The sequence below is a fragment of the Camelus ferus genome, chromosome 10 (assembly GCF_009834535.1).
Source record: "Camelus ferus isolate YT-003-E chromosome 10, BCGSAC_Cfer_1.0, whole genome shotgun sequence".
Lineage (NCBI taxonomy): Eukaryota > Metazoa > Chordata > Mammalia > Artiodactyla > Camelidae > Camelus > Camelus ferus.
The window spans coordinates 50,584,971-50,602,876 of NC_045705.1; the positions used below are offsets into that span (position 1 = coordinate 50,584,971).

The 17,906-nt window shown below is 46.3% G+C and overlaps 1 protein-coding gene across 1 annotated transcript in view; it reads right to left on the reverse strand.

Annotated features, from left to right (window-relative positions):
* LOC102507940 (F-actin-monooxygenase MICAL2) overlaps positions 1-17,906 on the reverse strand; it is a 213,580-nt gene that overhangs the window by 123,221 nt on the left and 72,453 nt on the right. Inside the window, 3 exon segments of the mRNA XM_032488994.1 lie at positions 3,537-3,638; positions 4,991-5,107; positions 8,842-9,049. Coding sequence (XP_032344885.1) covers positions 3,537-3,638; positions 4,991-5,107; positions 8,842-9,049 — 427 coding nt within the window.

Genomic DNA, 17,906 nt, shown 5'->3' on the forward strand with positions numbered 1-17,906 from the left:
ATTGCCACTAGGTAGCCTCATGGAAGACACACATGCCCTTGAAACTTACACAATTTTTCATGATTTTTTTCCTCTGAAAAGTAGGATTATGAGATCGAAATCCCGAGGAACAGGGATTTTAACAAATTTTCTTTCTGCTTCCAGTCCACAGTGATTGGTACTAAGGACACGGTAAATGTATAATGAATAGCTGGAATTCTAACTTGCAGTTAATTTAGTTCAATGATTCCTCAGGGTTCTTATAGTTTTCAGTGGTTTACATTGAAATCACTTTTAAATGGCAGTAAGAATTATGCACCCAAATACAATGTTGGGGTTTTTTTTTCCCCACCCACACCAACAGCAATTCCAGGACCCCAGAATTCAACTCAGTTTTCACTCATCTACCCGGAGGGAACATTGGATCCCACAGTTGTTAAGGGCTCAGTCCCACCAGACTGCCCTCCACTCAGATGCCAATCGTAAGCCCATGTTGTCACCTGTGCTGCTGATGGACCGGCTAGAGAGACTGGAGGTTCAAGGACCCACTCCTTGGGTTCGATTCATTTTCTAGAGTGGCTCGCAGAACTCAGAAACATCTTACTAAATAACGTGGGAGTAGTCAGAGGGAAGAGATGCTTAGGGCAAGGTGTGGGGGAGGGGCCTGGAGCTTTCGTGCCCTCTCCAACTGTGCTACCTTCCCAAATCTCCACATTTTCACCAACCCGGAAGCTCTCCAATCCCTCTCCTTTGCGTTTTTACGGAGGCGTCATTACAGAGGTATGATTCATTAAATCACTCACCATTGGTGACCGAACTCAATCTCCAGCCCCTCTCCCCTCCCAGGAGGTCAGAGGGTGGCGCTGGAATTTCCAGCCCTTTAATCACAGGCTTGCTTCCCCTGGCAACCAGTCTCCTCCCACCCGTAGGTGCTTTCCCAAAGCCACTTCATTAACATGAACTCAGAAGCAGCAAAGAAGCTTGTTATGAATAACAAGACACTCATTTCACCTTTATGGCTCTGAATCTGAATTTCAAGAAGCACAGACAAGAGGCCAAATGTCATAACAAAAGATGCTCATATTGCTCTCATCGCTCAGGAAATTCCAAGGGTTTGGGGAACCCTGTGCCAAAAAGGGGAACAAAGACCAAATATAATAAATTTTTATAATAAATCAATATCGCAGTATCCCTTTTTAATAAATGAATATCACAGGTGATTACAGAGAATCACAAGCAGGTGGTCCTATTTCAACAGACCACCTCCTCCTAATCCCATTTCTTTTTATCAGGTCTTCCTACAGCCCTGAATTTCCCCCAGCCCCAGATACTGCTGTTTATTTTGCTTAACTCAAGGCATTTGTCTTGCTAGCAGACTTAACCATGGTCGTCAGCACCTGTGGGAATTCCCCTCACATTCTCTTACCACATGCTCAAGCCTTATAGTGATTTGGCAAAGTTGTCAAATATCTGTTTAACTAAAAATCTTGGGTTTCCATTCAATACTCCCTCATTTTAGTTCTACATTAGACCTTTGTGGAAATGGTCAAAAATGGCCATCAGTCTCTAGTATTTCTTAATGGGGGTGAGTTGCCCCGCCAGGGGCATTTGGCCAAGTGCGGAGATGTTTCTGGTTGCCACAGCTAGGGGTGCTGCTCATGTCTAGTGGGTGGAAGCCAGGGAGGCCGCGAAGCACCCTGCAGTGCACAGGACAGCCCCTGAGGCACAGAATTATCTGGCCCCAGATGCCAGTCATGCCGATTGAGAACCTGGCTCTAGTCTGCTTGAAGGAGAATTAATAAAATGGCCACACTTAGGCTAACAGATTGCTTATTCTTTAATTCTTTATTCTTTATGCTTTCCCTTAGAACAATCAACAAACCTGACCAACCGTTACTACCCACAGCTCCAGGCCCACTGTTACAACTAAAGCTATTGATCTTACCGTTTCTACTTTATTCCAGTAATCGAAAGTAATAATCATGCTTGGTCTCCGAGTCCTTCTCCAAGGAGAAGGTCACAGGACTGTGACCTTACAAAAAATAGCCTGCAGTACCAAGAAGACCACACCTTGGGTGCTTATAAGATAAAGAGATGAAAAGAGTGACAGCCACTAGCCTCTATAGCCTTGGTCATCTGGAGACATCATGATGCCCCTCTGAGTCTTATGAGAAGAAAATAAATCTGTTGATTGTTATCAATGCTTTGTTGTTTGAGCTATGGCTATATAATCACCCTGCCCCATCCCCAAGGTGGGTTCACAGCTTGAAGGTACTAGCCTGCTGTGAGTCCTCTTTGCCTGGCAAAGCAATAAAGCTGCCTCTTTTCTTCTAAGCCCCAAGATCTTGTCTCTGGGTTATTGGGCTCATCAGGGATATTTTGGCAATATGCTTCCGTGGTCCTAAATTGCTCAAATCATTCTCCTCCTTCCTGACCCGCTTTTCATGTTCACAAAATGCCAAACCACCCTCAGGTTAAACATGGTCCTGGATTTTTATATCCAGACTTACTGTTTTCTCAAACCATCAGAATGGCCTTATAAACTCTAACAATAACATTCAGGTTGGCAGCTTAAAACTTCTCTGTTCAATATTGGTTATTGATTGCTGGGGGCGGGGAGTGGGTGTGTAAGGCAAGAGGGGAAAGGAACACCGGGTGCACAGCCAGTGGGAAGGGCCCGAGCTTGGGGGACCACACATCCTGAGTTCTCTAAGATCAGTCCTAGTTCAGGGAGGGTGCTCTGTCCTCAGAGAAGGTGCCCTCCCAGGCAGGCATCTGTGGCCTGCAGCCCTTGAGCAGGGCAAGCTTGAAAAGCAGACCTATCCCCAGCCCAAGAGATGCCACGTGGGACCACTCTGCCCACAACCCATGGTCTCAAATTAGTACAGTTAGTCCAAATCAGTATAACCTTTGCACCAATTAACCGTGGGGCTGGGGTGGAAGTGATAAAGCATTTCCTGGCAACAGGGTTCCTCTCTCAATCTGATGAGATTCTTCCCTGAAAAACATGTTAACGCTTCTAAATTTAGAATTCAGAGAAGCATGGTTTTGTACCTTGACAGGTTGGGAAAAACCGACTTTACTGCCTAGTCAGTGTGCTTGAAAGTTATGAGAAGAGATGGAGTCCTCCTTCTGGACTATTATACTTCATGGTAAACCATCAATAGTATAAAAATGGTTCCCTTAGTTGGACGAAGTATGAAAGTGCTTAGCACCATGGCTTGTACACTGGCAGGTGCTCAATAAATGTACCTTGATTTTTTTTTTTTTTCATTTCCATGGCATTTTACATATGAGTCCCCTCCCAGCCCTTACAGCGATGCTCCAAGAAGTTCTATTATCCACACTGACAGTTGGGAAAACCAAGGTTCAGGGAGAATTCAATAGCTGTTCTCTAAACACTCAGCCTCAGGCACAGCAGGGTGGTCTGCCTTTGTATCAAGACCCACCCCCTTCAGCTTTGGCATCTGCCATTTGGCCTTTTCTCCACCTCCTTCCCGATACACCCCCTCCTACCCCTGACCCCCATCCTCAGCCCCAAGAAGAAGAGTCTTCACCTTCCAGCATGTTCCTGCGGCCATCGGCACCAATGATAACATCAAACTCAAACTCCGACAGGAAGTGGTCTGCAGGAAGAAATTCTGCCCGCCAGCCAATTTCTGCCAGGACAGAAAAATGAGATGAGTTGGCAGTGAGAGATGGGAGGAGGGAGTGATTACACCCTCTCTGTGTTGACCGTGAGGAAGGGAAAATGTCACCAGGTTTAGGCACCCCAGACAGAACCTCCAGTGGAAAGACCCAAACCGCTTGGATTCACACTTGAATCTGCAGTCCTTCTGGCTTTAGTTTCTGTTCAATCCAGAACAAGGTAAACCAGCAGTGCCAATTCCATGCCTGGTTTTACTTATTTCTTTAAAGGCTGGGAGTCTATCTGCAACGAATCTCAACATGAAGTCTCACCTGCACCTTATTTATCTCAACAGATTCCACTGTGTTTTCTTCGTATCCCCCATGTTCCTCACCGCCCTCCCATTGCTAAACAGACCCAAAAGGATGTGCATGGTGCAATGAAACCAGTTATCACACTTAACTGATTCTGTTGGGCAATACACAATCACTCATGAAACCTCTTTCAGGTGAATCCTTGCTGGTTACCTACAGCTAAGACTTAACATCCACTAGGGGTCTGAGAAAGGTTAAGAGCATGCAGGTCTCAAAGTTAAATTACAGATGCTGTCCTGCCACAAAAGCCAACTAGCACCACCCCTCAATGCTCGACATTCTGGGCAGAGGACTGGAGAAACTGGAGTTGTAACCTCCGTGTGAAACTATGAGGTCTCTGACGCTAAGTTCGACCAAAAACTGAAAGCCCTGCCCAGCAGCAGAAGAGTCTGGTAATAAGTAAGATAAAGGAACAAACTCTCTGACCAGTGTATATAAAAGAACAGAATTTATACAAATATCCTAAAAGGAACAAGAGAAAAATTACTAAATAAGACATACCTACAATGGATGAACTTTATGGTTTGTAAATTATTTTTCAATGAAGCTTAAAAATATTCTATACCAAATAATATTTTGAACACTTATTTCATATATGCTCTAGAAACTTCCCTTTCTTTACTGGATTTTAAGATATCATATGGGTACAAGTGTATCTACATATTTATGTATGTACACAGCTTGAAGAGCACATGAATAAACTTTATCAGACAATCAACTCTATGCCTTCTCTCCTACTTACTACCTAGACTTCACTTGTCAAAGTACTGCCTCCTAATGACTGGGTAACCAAATTACAGGTTTAATGGCTTAATTAATCCCCTGAGAGCTGAAGAGCAAACCCAAAGTATCTGACAGCAATGGTCCAAAAAGTTAAAATAGCCTCTGATGGAATTATGTCACAGCTCCCAGTAAGAATTATTCTTATAGAAACATTCTCTGGGAGCTGCAGTGTGACTTCCATTTTGCAATATCTGACTTCTAGACCAAAAGGAAAATTATACTGTACTTTGATTTTCTTGATCTTCAGGAGGCTCTAGAACCTTCACAAACTCCACATTCACATGGATTTCAACCCCCAATATCAAGGCCACCTTGAATAGGATGAGCTGCAACTGACGAATACCTGTTAGAAGGGAAGGGGGAAGAGACAAACTGTCAGCAGCAATGTCTGAGTGCCTCCTGTATACAGAATACTATATAATCACTGCTCAATGATCTCTGAGCATAGCAATACACAAGCATACCTCGTTTTACTGTGTTTTGCTTTATTGTGCCTCTCAGATAGTGCATTTTTTACAAATCGAAGATTTGTGGTAACTCTGCATCAAGCAAGTCTACTGGTGCCATTTTTTTCCTGACAGCATTTACTCATTTTGTGTCTGTATCATGTTGTGGTAATTCTAGCAATAATACAAACTTTTTCATTATACTTGTTATAGTGATCTGTGATTAATGATTTTTGATGTTACCATTACAAAAATATTACAACTCACTAAAGGCTCAGGTTATGTTAGCATTTTTTAGTGATAAATTTAAAAAATTTAAATTTTAATTCCTTTAAGTTAAGGAATGTACTTTTTAGACATTATTATACATATACACTGAATAGACTACAGTATAGTGTAAACATCACTTTTATATGCACTGTAATTCATATAACTCGCTTTACTGTGATATTCACTTTATTGCAGTGGTCTGGAACCGAACCGGCAATTTCTCTAAGGTATGCCTGTACAGATAACGATCATTACTGAGCACCAGTTCTGTGCCAAGCGCTCTGTATTCTCTCATTCAACCCTTACAGGGGCCTTTGGGGATAACTATTCTCATTTTAGAAATGAGAAGTTGAGGCTCAACAAGGCTAAGTGACTTGTTCAGGCTCACACAGTAGCAAAACTAGAATGTGGACCCAGACCCATCTGATTCCAAGACTAGGCTCTAGCTGTCAGATCATGCTATAATGATGGTGGCTCTCTCTTTCCTGCCTCCTTCCAGAGCTGGGTTGTGGGTTTGATAAGATAAAGATAGAAAGAAAAGTAAGCAGAGAGAGAGGAAAGGGCCAGTGGGCAAAGTCAGAGATCAAATGGCTCACCCTGAGGGGGGCTCTGCCTGAACTCTCAGCCATCCAGGGTAAGGGTGGGGTGGGGAATCCTCCCCATAAAGCTGGGCTGGTGGTTTCCCACCTCCTAGCCCCTCTCCTAAACTGCCCCAGTGAGTGTCCCCTTGTTTCTCTATTTCATTCCCTGCCATTGAGCACAAAAGGGTATGCCTTCAAATATATTTCTGCAGAGCACGACGTTTCAAATGTTCTGTGAGTCCTCTGTAGTCTGTGGGTTTTGCTCATTTAACATTTACTGAACATCTACACTGTGCCAGGTGCCATGGTAGGCCCAGGAGATACGAAAAACACCAATGGAGGAAACGTGAGTAAACGGAATGGGGCAGGGCCTGATGGTTGGGGGCAGCGGGGTCTGGGCTGCAGTCTGAAAGCCAAGAGGGGAGGGACCAAGCATACCAGATCCCATGCGGAGATTGAGAATATGAAGGCTGCAAGGGGCCAGGGCACTGGAGGGTTAGGAAGCTTCTGGAGAGAATCTCTAGCCCAGCGGTGGGGGAGAAATCAGACCACAGTGGAAGCTGGGATGAGTGAGAAGCACAGGCAAAATCTATGTTGCCTCTTTCTAGAATAAATACTTTGACGTAAAGAAAAGTAATGGGCAAGATCAGAGGACTGGAGGGGTTGGGGCAGGTAAAAAGGAGGGAAGGAAACCAAGAGGGACCAGAACTGGAGAGGAAGTGGCCAGCTCTGCCTCCCTCTGACAGTGGGTTGGGAGGAAGGAAGGAGTACTTGGGGAGAGGCGAGTGCAGGAGGAAGGAGAGGTGCTGGAAGGGGAGGGCCTACCAGTGGCTCCTCTTCCCCAGAGCACTGAGGGAGGCCATCTGCTCAGAAGGAGGCAGCTGTGGTGGAGGCGTGGATCAGCCACAGTGGGAACTGGAGGAGGATGCTGACACAGGATGAACTGAGAATTGCTGAGCAATGCTGAGGACCAGGTCACAGCTGGGGCTGCAGAAAAGAATCCAACCCACCTCCTGCGTGGAAACAAGCCTTGGCAGACGCCTGGCCTCTCCTCACAGTCTCAAGGTTCCTAGTCTGTCTGGTTTGGGCACACAGCAGGTACTCAGTTCTTCCCGCCTCCCTTCTCACAGGTGTTGGAGCTGCCCTTGACGTTGATCTCTCTAAAGGTTTGATCCTCAGTTCCAGAGTCCTGCCAGTGTTTCCACACATGGGGCTATTTTCAAGGACTAGGGGTTAAGTGGGAGCCCCATCAATGGGGCAGCGAGGGGCTCCCGACCAGGAGGGCAGCCTGACAGCCCTGGGGCCCTCTGGAGGCTGCTGGTGCCCAGCTCTGAGTCTCAGGAAGGCTGGAGGGAAAAGTGGTGCTTACGTTGTCATTCTAAATGGGTGAAACCAACATACTTTCTTCCGTGGTGGTAAAGAATATCTGGAAAGCTGACACTGCAGCTTTCTGGGCAAATCCAAATTTCTTTCCAATGGACTCTTAGAATTTTCTCATCCCAGTGCAGGGATAAACTCTGGGCCACTGCTGTTAAGTTCTCCTGTATCTGACTAAATTACACCCTGTGTGGCTGCTAATACTCTCCAGTCTTTCCCTCACCAACCTCATACCCTTTTCCCATCAGTTCCTGTCCTCATAAGAACATGGCTCTTAGAGTTCACCTTCCACTCACTGGTTAAGAGACCGCAGCTCTGAACTCTGAGTTGGGGACCCTGGCTGCTGCTTGCTCACTGGACACAACTGGATGCAAAGCGTTTCCTGAGTCACCCACTATAACCACGTTTCACACTTGACCTCATTTAATCATCGCAGCCCTCCTGGTAGGCAGGCATCAATCACATTTATGGGAAACAAAATTGAGGCTTGAGGAAGGTAAGGAATTTGACCTGTCACACAGAGAATGGACAAGACAGATTTTAGATCCAAATCTGTTCAAACCTTGAACTCCCCCACAAAGTATTAACTTCCCTGACTTTTATGGGTCATGACTGTTACATATAAAATGGCTGAAGACCTCCTCCCTGCAAAGCACTGAGGAGAGAGGCTGCTCTTCCAAATCCTGTCTGCATCTGCACAGATCCTGCCTTGAGAGACCCAGGAGGAGGCATTGATGCTCACCTGGTCCTCCTTAAGCATCCAGGGATAGTCTAGGACCTGAAATCCACATTCTCAATTCCCCTCCTTTTCTGGGTAAACACCCATCATAATGGCCTCTTTTTAGAGCTCAAGGAAACTTGGTGTAGGATCTGTGTTATTCCTCTGTTCTGAAACCTGCCATGATTGCCCAGAACAGGTAATACGATGTCCAAACTCCTTTGCCTAAGAGGCACTCAACATTGAATGGTTTTATGTGGCTCCCCCTTCTAAGCTCCCCTGGCAAGTCTGACTGCTCTATTAAACCACGTTTTATTATTGACAAAACCTCAGTTGAGTTCTCTGACAGTGCAGATGTGTTACTTACCTCTCCCCTCTATTTTCCATATTTCATTCATTCATTCAGCAGAAGTCTATTGAGCATCCACTATGTGTCAAGCACTCTCTTACTCCCTGGAGATACTCTGGTGAATAAAACACACCATGATCCCTGGCCTCACTGTGCTTCCAGCCTAGTGGGGCACAGCACAGGGTCTGGCACCAAATGTCTGCCAGCTGGATGTGTGGAGCCCCCAGGAACTTGTAAGATGGACCATTCTGGGGCTCCTCAATGTAGAGATATGCCCCCCACCCAGGGTCAGCCCCCTCCCAGCATGAGGTGCCAGCCCCTACTGGCGCTACTCACTGATGTGGTCGATGGAGCCAGCACAGAACTTCCCGTAGAACTTCTTGGCTCCCAGGCCTCGCAGGTCATGGATTGTGAAAGGCCAGAGGTGCAGCACGTTGTTTCGGGAGAAGGTGTCCCTCTTCTCCACCACGACCACTTTGGCCCCTAGGTAGGCAAGTTCAATGGCAGTGCGCAAACCACATGGTCCTCCCCCAATGATGAGACACTGTGGAGGTGAGAGAAGAGAGAGACACTCAGTGAATTCTACCTTGGAGAGAGAAACTCCCAGTTGGCAGCATAACTGGGGAGCAAACCCCCATCCACTCAAATCAACCATCAAGTGCAAACCAATCACCTGCTAAGACCTGCCATTCATCCAGCCAATGTACATTATTTGTGGGCCTACCAAGCACCAGGCACTGTGTCAAACCCTGTGAGGGACTAGGAGGTAAGAGGACTTGGGGAAGGCACAATAAGATACACATGAGGTTCAGAGTCTGACTGAACTGGCTTAAATCAAAGCTCTGGCATTCAAACTCTTAGTTTCCTCATCTGTGAAATGGGTCTACTACTCTTTCTTCATAGTTATTGAAATAAGATTGCTTTTAAAAAGGTTTTGGTGTATCTTTGTGTTCTGGACTAGTCAATGGTTTCTTAGATAGGACATCAAACATACAAGCAACAAAAGAGATAAACTGGACTTCATCAAAATTAAAAACTTTTTACACTTCAAAGGCCACTATCAAGAAAAAGGCAACCCACAGATAGGAGAAAATATTTGCAAATCATATATCTGATAAAAAACTAGTCTCCTCAATGTATCAAGAATTTTTCAACTCAACAATAAAAAGACAACTAACCCAAGTAAAGAATGGGCATGTGATCTGAACAGACATTTCTTCAAAGAAGACATACAAATGGCCAATAAGCACATGAAAAGATGCTCAACATCATTAGCCATCAAAGAGATACAAATCAAACTCACAGTGAGATATCTCTTCATACCCACTAGGAGATATCTCTTCATATCCACTAGGACGACTACAATCAAAAAGACAGACAAAAACAAGTGTTGGTGAGGATGTGGAGAAACTGGATCCCTCAGTCATTGCTGGTAGGAACGTAACATGGTGTAGATGCTTTGGAAAAGTTTGGCAGTTCCTCAAAAAGTTAAACATACAGTTACCATATGAGCCAGCAATTATACACCCTAGAGAAATAAAAACATGTCCACTCAAAAATGTGAACACAAATGTTCATGGCAGCATTTTTCATAATAGCCAAAAAACAGAAATAACCCAAGTCCATTAACTGATGAATAAACAAAATGTGTCATATACACAATGGAATATTATTCAGCTATAAAAAAGGAATGAAGGGTTGATATAAGGATAAACTGCAAAAACATTATGCTAAGTGAAAGAAACCAGACACAAAAGGACACATGTTGTATAATTACATTTATATGAAATTTTCCAGAACTGGCAAATCCATTGAGATAGAAAGCAGATTTGTTGTCACAAGGGAATGGGGGAAGGGGATTGGAGAGTGACTGCTAATAGGTATGGGGTTTCTTTTTATGGGGATAAAATGTTCTAGAATTGGTGGTGGTGCTGCAAAACTTTGTGACTATACTAACATCATTGAATTGTATACTTTAAAAGGATAAATAGCATGGTACGTGAATTATATCTTAATAAAATATTTGCATGAGAAAAAAGATGTATGGTACCAAGTTTGGCACTCATTAGTGTTGCTGTCGTAATTTTTATTGCTGAGACCTTGTCCTTGTCTTCTAGAAATTCAGTCTAGTGGTAAATTCAGAACTGTGAAATAAATAACTAGAATCCTATGTGCTTAGTTCTATTTGGAGCCCAGAAGAAGAAATCTAATCCAACTTAGTAAACTGGAAAAGCCTTTGCAGAGAAGGTCTTTAAAAACTATCATCATCATCATCACCACCGCCATCACCACCACCATCATCATCACCATCACTATCACCATCATCACAGCCTACATTTGTTGAGCACTTTTGATGTGCCAGTCACTGCTTTATGTGTTTTAGCTCTTAATCCTCACAAGAAATCCAAGAGGAAGGGACTATTATTATCCCCAGTTCACAGATGGGAAAACTGATGCACAAAACAGCTAAGTAACTGGCCCATGGTTTCAAAGACTGAAAAGAACAGAACTAGGATTCAAGCCCAGGTGGTCTTACTCCAGAACACACCACAGTGTACTGCTGCTGGTTTGCCAGGAATAAAAAGAAAGAACATTTAAGCGGAGAGATTGCCCATTCAAAGAGAAAGAAGTTCAAGGTGGATGGAAAGAAGGATACTTTGGGGAAAGGAAGTGAAACGAGGGAAAAGAGATAAGGATTATTTTGGAACTAGATGCTGAGAGCCTTAAATATCAAGCAAAGAATATGGCTGTGGTCCTATAGTCACTGGAGCCATGGTGGGCAGAGGTGACAAAACAGGATTCTGCTCAAGTTCCATGCTAGGTCTCAGTGGACACTGCAATGTTGAACAAGACAAGGGTCCTTCCTTGAGGAAGCCATAGCCATTTAGGAAAGAAGGGAAGATGCATAATGACCTACCCAACTAGTTATACTGGGCAAAAGCCCTTCCATTCAAACCAAATCTGATGAGCAGCACCAATCCAACAAAAAACAGGAAAATGGCAGTGACCTGGCTGAGAGAGTCAGAGACACCCCCACACAGCAGCCTGCCCTACTTCCTGGCAGCCCCTGAAGCACCTTCAAGAGGCTTCAACTGGGAGGGTCTAACTAACTGGGGACACCCCAGCAAGGCCACAGGGAAGGAGAGCTGCACCCACACCTCGCTGCTGGATATTGCACAGGCATCTGGAAACATCCCTTCTGTTCCTTCTGCTCCTTCTGCTCAGGATCAAACCTTATCTTTAAAAAATGCATTCCCCTTCCCCTGGCAAATACTCCAACATTCAGTTATCATTCATCTGGGGCCTCCAGACTCCCAAAGGGGAAATGCAAGCAAGCGTATCAGAAGCTCCCACACCACAATCAGTGTGACCTACTCACTGGAACCTTTCAGAGAGTTTGTGGAAACCCCATTAGGGGAAATGAAGTCACTGCTGAGATACAGCTCACTCCAGAGCCGGGGAGTGGGTATACAAATCCTTCTGCCTCCTTTCCAGTTGGAGCTGACTGCAGAGAACCAACTCCCGAAAGCCCAGCTCCCTTCCCTATCTTACACACTACACAGCTCCTCCAGCTTGGACATAGCCAGACTATGACGGGCATTTCAAAGCAAGACTCCAAACCCCAACACACTGAGGTTGGCTTTGGGGTTAAGTCTGGATTCACTGCATTTCTTTGCAGTTAGCACATCTTTTCCTGTTTGCTGAGTTCTGTCACTCCAGGGCCAGGCATGAAGTGGGGTGGGAGGATGTGGGGTGAAGAAGGGCAGAAAGGGAAGGACGGAAGCCGTCCTGCATCCTCCCATCCACAGGCCTGACCTAGCACTGCTCCCAAGGCAAGGCTGGGGATCCCGTTCCCACCAGCTGGGGGGCTGCTGTCCATTTTTTGTGCAAACAGTAGCCAGTGTACTGTCTCTGACCCTCCCAGCTAAATCTGAAAACTGTACCAGTGAAAGCTCAGTTTTCCCACCCTGGGCCCCAGCTCACACTTTGGGCCTGAAATTTCCGGGACGCCAGGCATACGGCATCCTAAAGTCAAAGCAAATACCAAAGGGCCTAATTACATAAAGGGAGAGAATTCGGTGCAGATGCTATCAAGACAGGAGAGAAGGCTTGCTGGCCAGGGCCAAGCCAGTTCCTCTAGGAACACACTTGTTATGATTCACATGGGAACTCGGAGTTCTGACAAGAAACTGAAAACCACGGCTGCTATACGCCTGGGCAGAGGAGCAGGCAAGAAGAGGGCTTCCCTGGTGATGTCGGGCATGGTGCAAACAAATCACAGATGCAAAGCGTTGTGATAACTCAACCCAGAGGAACTCTCCACCATTCTCAGACCTAGTGGGGCTTTACTGTAGAGGACTCAGTGCCAAGGAAAGAAAACTTTTCATTAAAACTCAGCCCTGAGGCCGAGCCCCAAATTAGATTGTACATTCCTCCCACAGTCTCTGTCCTTAGTGCTACCCCAGAACTAAGCTCCACGTGTTACAAGTATGTGCATCTGATTCCCAGACTACTGTAAGTGCTCCTCAGAAGCTGCCCCCGTGTTCTGAATAAGGCCTGGCACACTGGAGGCCTCGATAAACAGTTGATGGATGAAGGAACTTCCCACACCCTCGTGGCCCACCCAGTTCTGGCTGTTTGTCTGTAACTGGGATGTTGAGTTCACATCAGCCAGGGTTTGTGTCTGCATTTCCCACCCAGGCTGGGGGAGCTGGGGTCTGCCAAGGCCACCAGCATCATGGACGTCAGCAGATCTGTGTGCTCAGGCGACATAAATTTATTATGCAGTGGGGAGTGAGGCAGATCCAACAGCAGCAGGAAGTCCATTGTGTAGATAAGCTTGGCATTGCTTAGGCCTCCACGTCTGTGGAGACAGACATGGAAAAATCAGCTCTTTATTTATCAACGGTGGGAATAGGGAAAAAGGGGGCTTGTCCACTGTCAAGGTACAGGGCTGGGGCAGCCCCAGCTCACACAGGACCCCATTGCCCCCTGGAGGAGCCCCACAAGCACTACCCATTTCTTGGTGACATGGCACATCTTTCAACCCACAAGTGGGAGGGTGTGCTGGGACTGTGTCAAGAATGCTAAAGGGATCAGCCCCCAGAGGGAGCCGCCGCTGAGGGGACCAGGGGCTAAGTCAGGGGTTAGCAGTCTGGAGACTTGATTTCCGCTTCTGAATTCTGCCTCCAATTTCCTTGGGAGCTTTGTGCGCAGACAGCCCAGTGAGGTGGGGTGCAGAAAGCCAGCACTGGGAGGCAGCAGGCAGACTGGTTCTGCTGCTCACAAGCTGGCTCACCTGGGCTCTGCACCTCATTGAAAAGAAGGATTATAGGATCTAAACTGTAACACCCCCAGCACTTTCTACCTGCGAGCCACTGTCCTAACCATGTGTTTCATCCTTCTAGCTGCCCTATGAGGTAACAGTCATCACCATCTCTACTTTGTAAAGGAGGAAACGGAGGCACCGAAAAGTTAAGCAACTTGCTCCAGGTACCACTGTTACCCTCATTTTTGAGCTAAAAAAATGGAGGTCAAAGAGGGCAAGAAATTGCTCCAAGGTGGGTCACGTAATAAGGAGGTGGTCAAGTCTGGACACGAACCCAGGCAGTGTGGGTCCCAAGTCTGTGGACAGCAAAGCTGGACCGCAGGGCATGCGGTCAGGATGAAGCAAGGAGAGTTTCAGCTCCTTCCCCACCTGGAGCATAGAAGAGCTGGATTCAAGCTGAGTGCACGGGGCCTCTGCGCGGAAGGCCTGATCCGCATCTGGGCCGTGCTTCGTGTGTTTCCCTGGGGTGGAAATTTGCAGGCTGGATGGAGCTAGAGCCCATGCAAATCCCGGGAAGCCACTCTGGCCAGTGCCTCAGCAGCGGGGCTTTGGGCATGGACAGTGTTGGCCTCTCCGGTGCCTCTGGAGACCTGGCAGTGAGCTGAGTGACACGAGGTCACGCGTGGTGCCGTCTCCCTGGTAGCAGCAGCCCTCCGGATGTGCTGACCTGCAGGCCAGCTCCCCAGGCAGCGCTCTGGTTCCAAGGACGTGCTGTCATGCTTCCTGGTGTGGCTTCCCAGCCTCACCAGCTCTTAGGACGGGCTGCTTATCTAAACCCAGGCAGGAAGGCCCTGACTGTTACTAGGTTACCACAAGTGAAAACAGCTCGATCAGAATCGCAGGACACAGAGTTATTGAATCTAACATGCCTCCCACATCCTATTCTAGGGGCCTGCCCTGGCGCTGCAGTGCTAAGAGGGGCTCATGAGAGATGCAGCCACCTATGGTTCTAGCCGTGGGTGAAGAAGTCCCTGGAAGGGGGTGGCCAGACTGGCTTCTTCACGGTGACTTCAAGGGCCACTCTGGGTGAGGAGCAAACCCTCATCTGACTTGACACGGCCCTGCCCTGCCCTGGTCTGACTCTTCTGGAACTCGGTCACACCCAGTTATTCCTGAGTAACAATTAACACCACTTAAAAACCACCGAAGTTTACAGAAAGGAAAAGGAGAAAAATATCTTGTTCTCCTGCCTGCTCTCAAAAAAAGAAAAAAAAAATACAAATTCCTCTGAGAAACATTCCATTCTTCTCTGTCCTTCTCTTCTGGCCCGAGCTGGTGCTTTCCCCCTGGTAGGAGCAACTGCAACCAGTGACCACCAGGGTCTGGATTTTCAGGGACAGTTTCATTTGCAAACATCCTGCCCCTCAGCCTTGTAATTACATTCATATTGGACCCCTGGTTTGGGAATTTTAAGTACATTCATCAAGGTTGTGTTTCCACTCTGGGTGCTATTCATACCTCATGCATCCTCCCTCCTATCTAAGGCATGATTTCCCTGAAGCCCAGGCACACAGCTGCCCCCAGCCCCGCGCAGTGGAAGAGATCAGCAGCTAGTGAGCCCATGACTCCTTTCACTTTAGATGTCAAAGTGTGCCATCAACAGTGCCAGCTCCATCCCACCTTTGCAGGTGCCTGTCCATCCCCTACTGGGAAGAGCAATAGTCAAGGTAGCATTCATAATAGCAATAATAAAACCAGAGCTCCCACTTACTGCTTGCTTTTATTGTGCAAGAACTGTGCTAAGCACTTTGTAACATATGCACCTCATTTCTTTCCTACAATAACCTTGAACTGGGCATATTTGTTGATGAGAAAACTGGAGTTTACGAAGGTTAACTGACCTGACCATGGTCACAGAACTAGGATGAGAACTAGTCCCGGATCCCAGTTTCTACTTGAAATCACAATCCTGTATTAATTCTTCCAGGTTTCCTTGGGTGTTATGTGGTAGAGTATTAGCATGTTCTCTCTTCAACTAAGATATCTAAGACCATTGAGACCACTCTGTGGGATGGTAGAGGATGCAAGAGAGGGCTCATGTTCCCAAAACTCAGGAGGCTGCCCAGCTGGGGACTGGAGAGAAAGGTAAACAGAGACCAGGAATGCTCAATTGTTTGGGATCACCTCTGTCCACTGTAGACTTTTGTGGAAGAGACAGATTTGGTCAAGCAAGGGTCCCTCCAGGAGATGGCCCATAAGTGGAGGACTGAGGCTGACGATTCAGAGAGACACAAGAAATGTCAGGTCAAGAATGAGGGAGGCAGTCTGGAGGGAGTAGGGAGGCCAGGCTGAGTGGAAGTGAGTGTGGTGCTGTAGGAAGGGGCAGAGGAAGGGGAGGGAGGGGGAACCAGATTGTGGAGGGCCTGGGATGTCAGACCAAAGGGTTTGGATGGTTTCCCTCCTTGGGCTATTATGGGTTTGGAGTAGAATGAAAGTGCTAGTTTAGGACAATTGGTTCCAGAGTAATAAAAAAGACGGTAAGAAGAGAGAAAGAAACTAGAGGTGGAGAAACCAGTCATTGCAGCATTTGAAACAGACTCACTCTCTTGAATCCCCTCCTTCAGCCTTGACCACAGATGCTCAGGCACCTCTGCTGGTTCCCTTCGTCTTCCTGACCTCTGCATTTATGAGTGCCTGGGGTCCTCCTCCCTTCTTGACCTTTATCTTACATCCTCTTCCTATGGCTTTAAATATCATCTACATGCTGATGACGCTCAAAATGATCCCCAACTCCGAAACTCCCAGACTCGGGTAACCAATGGCTTACTGACATTCCCAGCTGCTCTAATAAGCATCTCAGTTGCGGTGCCAGACCTGCAACCAAACTTCTGATCACACGTCGTTCCCCACCTACCACCCTTCCACTCCTCTCCCAGTCATTGCCATCTCCGTAAATGAATAGCCACTTCTCACTTTTCCAGCTCCTTGGACCAAAAGTCTGGAGTCAACGTAGATTCCTTTCCTCTTACCTCACAATCAATCCACCAATAAACCCTGTTGACTCTACCTTCAGAAAACATTCTGTACCGATCAGCCTCCCCTCCTCCACGCTGCCACCCTGATCCAAGATGCCATCCTCCCTCCCCTGCCCTGATAGCAGGGCTCCTGCTTGGCTTCCGGCTTCTCCCCTGTCCCCTTACAGTCCATCCCCCAACAACAACCACAGTGGTCTTTCTAAAGTCAGATTGGGTCACACCCAGCTCACAACCTCTAACATCTTCCTGTGGCAAACAGAACTCAAAACCAGATCTTATGATGGCCTCAAGACCCTACATGACCTTGCCCTCCAACTTCCCTTCTGTCTTCAGCTCCTGCCACTCCCCCTGCCCGCTCTGCACTCCAGCCATAATGGTCTCCCTAAGCACATACAGGGCACAGGGCCTTTTTACTTGCTTTGCCCTCTGCCTGGAACATTCCTCTAAGATACACAAACACTCCAGCCTCCAGAAATAGATACATGTTCATGTTTATCACATTCTCTCTTTCTTTTTAGTTGCTTAGTAAGCTTTTATGTATATATGGCTATTTTTCTAATACCAAGAAAAGGAATATATTGCAGAAAATACACAGAACTAGTTTTAGCTTTCTTCATATTAACATCCACCTTTCCAACATTTTAAATGTTTGTAAATATTTCCAGCCATCTAATTGTATATTCTTCCATTATGGGCTTCTTTTTTCCTGTTTTCAATCTAGTAACTTTGCAATATTTTTCACAACATTTCACTATACATTTTCAAATGTACAGAAAAGTTGAAACAATTTTAGTGAACACCTAAATACCCACCACCTAGAGTCCATGATTAGATTTTACTCTCCTTGCTTTATCTCACACCTATTCATCCATCCACCTCTCTACCCATTCATCAATGCATCTTATTTTTTGGTGAATCTGTACATTTCTTCCCAAATACTTCAGGATACATTAATTAGAGTTCAATATTTATTCAAGTTTTTTTTTCAGGTAAAATTTACATACAAAAATGTGCCCATCTAAAAATACCACTTAATGTAACAATTTACAATACATGTTGCTTCTCATAGCATTGGTTTTCTCCCCATCAGTGGTCTT